Genomic DNA, 8,193 nt, shown 5'->3' with positions numbered 1-8,193 from the left:
AAGCAGAACCAGCCAGCCTCCCAGCTGAGGAACACCCCCACCCACCCACCCAGACAGCTGGGTGCATTTGGTGAGTGCCCTATCTTGCAGTAGGGTTCACACACTACTGGGTTGGTAGCCATCTTTTCATTGACTTGACTCCTTCAGAGTGGCCCACCTGATCACTGAAGGGAGCCAGCCTGCAACTGCTGTAGATCTTAGGTCTGCTGTGGTGGAAATTTATTATTTCAGGACTTTTTAATCCTACTGTTAAGTTTAGAAAATTTCCAGACTTACGAGCCTGACCCCAAGGTCAAATCCAGAAAAGTCAAGTTTCCAGCCTCCCTTACAGCTAGAACACAGCCATTCCAATGGACTCTTGTGAGACTGATTCAGAAGTGAGCAACTTGAGGAAAGAAACTGAATGTGGAACCTGATTTCCTTGTACGAATGGCAGCAAAGCCGACTGCTTTCAAAATGGTCCTTGTGAGGTTGGGTCCCTGGCACAGAAGAGACACCACTGGGCTGGCAGCAGCAGTAGGCAAAAGCTTCCTCATCAGTTCTGTGGCGTGATATGGCCTGAGACACCTTTTCTGGTTTCTTCAGCCTCACAATAATTCTATGAGCTGCCCAATATCTTTTTCCTAAACTCCTTTTCTGATTTATCAATCAAACTATCTTCTGTTGCTAGCAACTAAAAACTGTAAGATGAAAATAGGACCTGGAGGTTGTGACAATCAACAGAACCTCAAGGAAATGGGGAGTACCAGGAATTGGTTGTCTGGTCTGGCTGGGGCTGATGGCTCTGAACATCCAGATGCCTTAGGGGTGGGACTCCGGCAGCCAGCGACGCACCTGTAGTTACCTGGGATGAAATGCTCACTGTGGGCAAGCTTTGGGGATACCTGGTGGCCACACTCACAAAAGAATATGAAGGTCATGAGGCATCAAAGACTGTGGGGTGAGTTGCTTCCATTCCTAGGAACCCAAAACCTCCAAATGACCTTGATTCCACCAAAGTTGCATGATCCTTGCCAGTCCTTCTGAGGCCAGGACTTACCTTTTCCAAGTCCATTCTAAGCTCATTCAGGCCCATTCTCAAACATCTCCCTTGGAATCTGAAAGGCCACAGGATCTTGTAGACTGGATTCTTCTGGGTGATCAGATTTCCTCCCCTTCCACCTCCTCTCCTCCCTGCCCTCCGTTTCCGCCAAGTTACAGTCACCAGGAAAAATGGTAAGACATTTATTGAGTCATCTACAGCAGTTTGACATCCTTGAAACCCCGGACAAGGTTGTGAGCACAGCATTAATGGGGCAGCAGGAGCAGTGAGGTCTGTGGGGCTTATCTTTATTGTGGGAGATGAAACCCAGGCGGACCTGGCTCCCACAAGTGAGCCTGGCGCCATGTCTGGGATTCCAGGGGCTCCCCCACTCCAGCCCTCACAGGGGCAAAGCTACAGAAGACAGATATAAGACAAGACACACACGGCCAAGCACAGATATGTCCCAGGACCTCGAGGTCAGGGAAAGGAGAAGGAATGGCCACGTGGCCCACTTGAGGGATGTCCCAGATCCTTGAAGGATTCCCATGGGGGTGGCATGGAAACAGACATCACCCACGTGGAAGTATCCCCATCCCAACCACAAGAACAAATCAGCTGACGGAGATAAGCCTGGAATTCTGCATCCATCAGAGTCCCCTAGCCTCCCCCTCGCCCCCAGTGCTGGTGGTTTTACAAATGGGGCAAAGGTTAACCCAGGAAGGCTCAAAGCAGTTGATAAACAGCACAGAGTCCCTGTCAGGGGCCTCCACCCCAGTAACACCCGGGCAGTTTCCAAAGCCCTTTCCCACACAAGGGCATCTCGCTTCAGCCTCACCCCTGGCCTGTGGGGCAGACCACAAATCACGTCCTCCCACTTGTCAGATCAGGAAGCAGAGGCCCAGAGAGGCTCCGCCTTGGAGCAGAGAGCAGGTGGTGAAGCCCAGGCCAGAACGCAGGTCACCCAGGCTACACTCACTCCATCGCTCCTCTGTAGTCTGGAGTCCTAACGACTTCTATGGCCAGAGCCCTCTCCCACGCAGGCTGACTGTTCTCTGTATGGAAGCTTGATCGAGGGTCTCCTTCTGGCTCACGTGCAGGGCTGGGCACATGGTGGCGGGCCCACTTCCTCTTTCATGTTGTAAAGCGCACTGGATCCCAACGTGGTGCAGGCTCCGAGCTAAGCCCACCTCCGGGTGTTTTCTCATCAGCCCAGTGGGGAGCTCTCCAAGTCTCCTCCCAGCTCTAGGACTTGGAGAGTCTCCCAAATATAAAGGGTGAAGGCGTCAAGGTCAAGCAGTAGATCCGGCAAAGCTGGGAGAAGCCCAGGTCCCCCGGTCCCTGCTCAGGGTCTTCCAGCAGGGTTCCACAGTCACTGGGCTCAGGTAGGAGTTTATGATGACAAAGCACTCACTGCTTTCACTTTGGAGTGGCCTTGAGGGGGTCAAGGGTACTCACAGAGTTACAAAGAGAGCCTCTTCTAGCTTTCCTTCCAGGAAGGGAAATGGTCAGATGAATGAGGTGAGCCAGTGCCCTCAGTGGGTGATGATGGACTCAAGCCTTGGTCCCGGCTCTAGCTCCCTGGCCCCATTCCCCAGAGAAGCCGGTTTGGGGAGGGGTGCGGGTTAGAGAAGGAATCGCTGCAGACCAGCGCAGGGGTCAAGGAGGGTCACAGAGCTGCCCACTGAGACAGAGAATGTGGCCTGGCCTCCGGCACGATGGAAAGCCATGACGCCCGTAGTGCTGGGTACCACCAGAAAGCCACTGAAAGCCTGAATCCCAATCTCTGACCCCTCACAGGCTCCCTGACAGCCTCAGCATCACTGAGTCCCATTTCCCCCAGGGCTGGAGACTCTATCTTGACACTGCCTGTTCCATAGTGGGACAGTCGTGACAGAGGATGAGAGATTTCTTCATCCCAAGGAGCACTCAGCCTCCCCCGGGCGAGTTCAGTCCTTTAGGATTGCATAGAACAAGAATAACCCCGATCCTGGTAGCAATCTCCTACAGACATGGAGTCGGACAGCTCTGCTCCTCTCCAGCCTAACCACTCCCAAGGCCCTCGAGCCCTCCTCACACAACACGATTTATCCTTTCCTGCTCCAAATCCCACGATCCTTGCCCGAGGCCCATTCCCAGTAGATGGCTGGTGTTTAGACAGAGAAGTCCAGAGATGCTATGGGCTATACAATTCACCTAGTCTTACTGCCCATTTTACAGATTTGAAAACAAAGGGTCAGCGATGGAAGGGTTCTGCCCAGACCTCCTGCTATCTCTCCACTGCCTGTGGCCCTGAAGGCCAGCTGCCTAACCTCCTGGGACCTTCAGAACACATCGGATACATCTGCTCACAAGACTGCCAATAATCTGTTCAGAGAGAAAAACAAACCCACAAACCGCCAGGAACCTGGAAGCTCTATGAGGCAGCGGATCCAGGGCTCAGGCGGCAGCATGGCACACGGAGCTGGGGGATGGTTTTGTTTTTGCTGTTTTGTGATGATGTATGTATAAAGTCAAAGCCTCTTCTTCACAGTGAAGCAGACCTGCTGGTGGGGTCGAGGATGAGGAAGCGGGGCCCACAGCACTCAGGGGACAGTTCCTAGGATATGGGCGTGGCCACTGCCCACCCAGTCATGGCACCCTGTCCTGGCTAGAGACATGGCTGGCTCTGCACCTCATGTCCAAGGCACCTGTCCAATTGTCCCCAGCCTGATCCTTCCCTCCAGCCCAGCAGCTTCCACCATGGTGTCCAAATGGAAGAGACAGAAGTCCCATTTCTAAGAAAGGGAAAATAAACAGCATTCCCCCTCCCTCCTCACATGCACAAACATATGCACTTCCAAACCTTATATGGTCCACATAACAAGAATGCATGTCCTTTTCCCTGCCTTCATATTGAACTGAAGGAGTGAGCCTACAGAAGCATTAGAAGTCGCCTCATCTCACGAATGGGGAAACTGAGGCCCAGAACAGGGAGCACTGCGTACACAGTCTCAGCAGTCTGAGCCTGACAAGGCAGATTCCACATTTCTGAATCCCAGCCCATGGTTCCTTCCAAGCCACTCAGGCTCCCCAGCGGTGTCCAAAATGCAAGTTGCCCAGCACATTGGTAACCCATGGCTCCAAAACAGGACAAGGGGGATCACAAGGCCAGGTGCAGGATGGAAGGGCCATGGCCAGCCTGAGTCACCAAACACCCCTGGGGAAGAGCTCCCTTCCTCCCTCTGGCTTTGCCAAAGACCCAAGATCCACAGTGCTTCAGTAGCCAAGGACACAGGGCTCTGAACCAAGCAACTAAGCCCTTCTCCGGCCACTTGGAAGGCCTCTCCAGAAACAGTTCCCCAAACGCCCCAGGCCCTTCCTCTTCATAAAACCAAGCAAAGCAACACTACCCCTTGACCCAAACTCCCCAGGAATTCCAGAACATGATCATGAGACGAGTCTACAAAAACACTTGGACAGGAACACTGAAAGCTGACAGGGAATGAAGTGGGCCCCACACATGGGCCATGGCACTCTAGCACTTCTCTCCACCTTTCCCTAACCTGGCTCTGCCCCATTTTAAATTCTGAGTTTGTGGTCCTGCAACTTGCGCTGTGGAGCCAGGACAGGTGTGGGGTGCAGCCACTGCTCCCATCAGCGGCTTCTGCTAACGGGCATGGTGGGCACGGCTTCCTCTCCCAACACCCCAGGACACCCTAGCATCCATGGTGATTCAATGTCAAGAGCACACAGAGGGAAGTCTTTGCAGAGGTCTTCAAGAGATTTCACGAGCTGGTGGCTGGGGCTCCTCATCGTCCATGGGGATCGGGGGTGAGGGCGAGCCCTGGGCCCTGGACTTGGGCACATGGAGGTTTAAGGTGGTTCAGGATTCACTGACATCACAGGAAGGTGGCTGGTTCATCTGAGTCATGGCTTTGACTTAAGGGCAATGGGGAGGAGGAGGGTTAGGGGCTCCATGTGGTACGCATGGTTGGGGAGCAGTTTCTCTGGGGCATCCATCTCTCACCTTCTGCAGCTGATGCCTGAGGGTCGGAGAGGCAGAAGAAAGGCTCCCATATGAACCCCACCCACCTCGAGTGAGGGGTAAAATGATTGGGATGGTGAGGGTCTTCTTGCACGGGACCTCCCAAACTCTTCCCATCTCCTCTCCAACCGCATTCACGTTTCTGGCTGTTAGCCATTTTTCTTGGGCCAAATAAAAAGCACCAGAACTTTCCCTGACCCATAGCCCCACACTCAAACTGAAGTCTCTGACTGGAAGAGCCCCAGAGCTGTCCCAGCGCCCTGACACCCAGAAGCTGGGCACCTGGACACCAAGATGTTGAGGGAGCATGAGGGAGCCTCAGGTCTGGCCTGCACTGAAGGACAATGGCCATCCAAGCTGGACCTCTGGCAGGCCTCAGGGACTGGGCCGGGCCTGAGAAGGGCCCCAGGGTGGCAAGCAGACTCAAGGAGTCCACATGGAGAGTCAGACACCGCAGGGGGCTGTCAGGCAGGCACCACCCCAAACCCCCCAAAGCAAGGTGATCAGCCTCAGCTCACAAGGCCTCACACACAGGGTCAGGCAATCTCTGAGGCTGGTGGAGACAGGGCTGGGTAGAGCTGGGGACCTGCACCAGGTGAGCAGGGACACTGGGCAAAGGGTAGAGATGGGATCACTTTTCCAAATTTGAGGAGTATTTACACATCTGGGGTCAGGGCCCAGGGGCCCACGGTGGGTGGGGCCAGCACCCTGCACCCTTCTCCCCCCTCGGGGAGCCCAGCTGCCAGCCCAGGGCCTGCCCAAAGGGAGAGAAAAGGCACAGCATGCGTGGGCCGGTGCCCGCCTGCAGCCCCAACCTGTGTATGGAGGAGAGGAGGAGGAGGGGGGCTCAGGTGGCCAGGTTGTCAGCTGGGAGGCCGGACATGCGGATCTGGGAGCTGCTCTTGCTCAGGATGGAGAGCTGGGTGCCCCCGTTCACCCCACTGCTGGCCAGGGATGGGTGTCGGTGCTTGAAGTCCATGGTGAAGTAGCGGTTCACCTTCCAGCTCCGCCACTTCCGCTTGATCTCGGCCTGCACCTGCGGGGAGCAACTTGGGCCGTTACTCTGGATGGACATCCTCTCCTCTCCGACCTCATCCACCCACCTGCCCTCTCCTGAGGCCCTTCCCAGGGTGGCACTACCACCTCCAGCATCACCTCACTGACTCCCAAATTTCAGCTTGCAGCCCTGGAGGTCATCAATGGGAAAGGCATGCCTCTGAGGGGCTGAGCTTGGCCCTTTTCCCAAGTCACTATCTGAGCAAGGCCCTCTAATGGCTTCTTGTCATCTGTGAGCTTCTGTCCCAGCCCTTGGTGTTCTACCATCAGAGACCAGCCCAGAGGGTCTTTCAGGGAATCTTGAAAAAGCAGGCTCCCGGGAAGACAGATCAGGGCAAGGATCCCCACTCTCACTGACTAGCAACAGTGGCTACACATTAGAATCACCTGGAGAGCTTTAAAAATCCAGATGCCGGGGGGGAGGGGGAAAGGGACACATATATGGTGACAGATGGCAACCAGACTTTTGGTGGTGAACATGATGCATTCTATACAGAAGCTGAAATATGATGTACACTTGAAATTTATTTAATGTCATAAACCAATGGGACCTCAATTTAAAAAAATTGGTGAATGGAAAAACAAAACGTGGTGTATATATATAATGGAATATTCTTCAGCCTTAAAAAGGAATGGAATTCTGATACGTGCTACAACGTGGATGAACCTTGAAGACATTATGCTAAGTGAAATAAGCCAGATACTAAAGTCCAGATTTTGCATGATTCCACTTATATGAGGTATCTAGAGTATTCAAATTTATAAGGACATAATACAGAACAGTGGTTCCCAGGGGCTGGGGGAAGGGAGAATGGGGAGTGATTCTTTAATGGGCACAGAGTTTTAGTTCAGGATGACAAAAAGTTTTAGTGATGTATAGTGGTGATGGTTGCACAACAAAGTGAATGTACTTAAGGCCACTGCACTGTATGCATAAAAGTGGTTCAAATGGCAAATTTTATGTTATGTATATTTTATTGCAATAAAAAAATAAATAAATAAATAATTTGGAAAAAAAATCCAGAACAACTACATCAGAATCTCTGGGGTAAGGCGTCCATATATTTTAAAGCTTCCCCAAGATTTCAATGTGCCGTCAGGATTGAGATCCACTAAGTAAGGCACTTGCTCTGGGTGAACACACCCCCATGTTGCTTTTAGCATGGTGTGTGCAGAGCATGCCCAGTTTCAGCCTCCATATGGCCCCTCAGGCCAGCCCCTTTGGGCAGTGCACGAACTGCATAAATGGCAGCAGTACCAGCACCCACCCCCTCCAGTTCTAGCTCCCACTTCCACCGTAGGTCCTTGACAAGCTCCATTACTCCCATTTCTTGTCTCTCCCAGCCACTCCCTGCAGGGCCCCGTCTGCCTCTCCTTATCTGTCCTTATCTGACCCTCTACAGGTTGTCGGGGCAATCACTGAGCCCACTCTTCTTGTTTCTTGCAGCCAAGAGCCAAGCACTAGCATGAGGACCCCTGCCCACTCTCTAAACCCATCTATCCACCCAGCCCCCACCCTTTTCTCACGGCCTCTGTTCTGGGCTCTGCTCAAAAGTATCACCCTAACAGGCTAGAGCAGGAGGATCCGAGACCATGGCTCTGGAAATGGAGCATTACTAGAAGGTTCCAGGCCTCTCCCCAGGGTCTCTCCCAGGTCCCCACAGTCCCTACCCTACAGGGGATGGGTTTGGGCAGACAGGCTGGACTGCTAGGGCAGTGCTGAACTTGGGCAGCTCCCTACTCAGCACACCTGCCCATCACAGCCTCATGATCTGCAGGTTCCACTTCCTGTGCCCTGCCCTTCCTCACTTTCTGTTCTTCTTCACTAAGGTGTGTCCTACAGTGAGAGCCCTCCCAGGCGGGTCTGTGCTCAGCAGCTGATGCCTGCATGGATGGAGCTCTGCTCCAGAGGCTGAGACTCAGCTGCACAGCAGGCAAAGTGGGAGAGATTCTGGCAGTGGAGACCGTCAAGAGACCCCGGCACCACTGCCATCCCCCTCCTGGAGGTGCTGGGAGCCTGGCAAGGCCCCGGTCTGGGGAATAAGTCCTGAGTGGCCAGCAGGCCGAGCCCCTGTCTGCTCCCCACCAA

General features: G+C 53.6%; 1 protein-coding gene across 8 annotated transcripts in view; it reads right to left on the bottom strand.

Annotated features, from left to right (window-relative positions):
* Positions 1-1,208: 1,208 nt before the first annotated feature.
* Positions 1,209-8,193, bottom strand: part of ADCYAP1R1 (ADCYAP receptor type I) — a 59,026-nt gene continuing 52,041 nt past the window's right edge. For all 8 annotated transcript variants that reach the window (XM_070511478.1, XM_070511467.1, XM_070511474.1 and 5 more), the window contains one exon: positions 1,209-6,084. In XM_070511478.1, coding sequence (XP_070367579.1) covers positions 5,896-6,084 — 189 coding nt within the window. In that variant the 3' untranslated portion in view covers positions 1,209-5,895. The remainder of the gene's footprint in view (positions 6,085-8,193) is intronic.

The sequence above is a fragment of the Equus asinus genome, chromosome 1 (assembly GCF_041296235.1).
Source record: "Equus asinus isolate D_3611 breed Donkey chromosome 1, EquAss-T2T_v2, whole genome shotgun sequence".
In the NCBI taxonomy this organism is placed as follows: domain Eukaryota; kingdom Metazoa; phylum Chordata; class Mammalia; order Perissodactyla; family Equidae; genus Equus; species Equus asinus.
The sequence above is the reverse complement of the archived record's forward strand: the minus strand, read 5'-3'. Positions and strand labels throughout refer to the sequence as shown.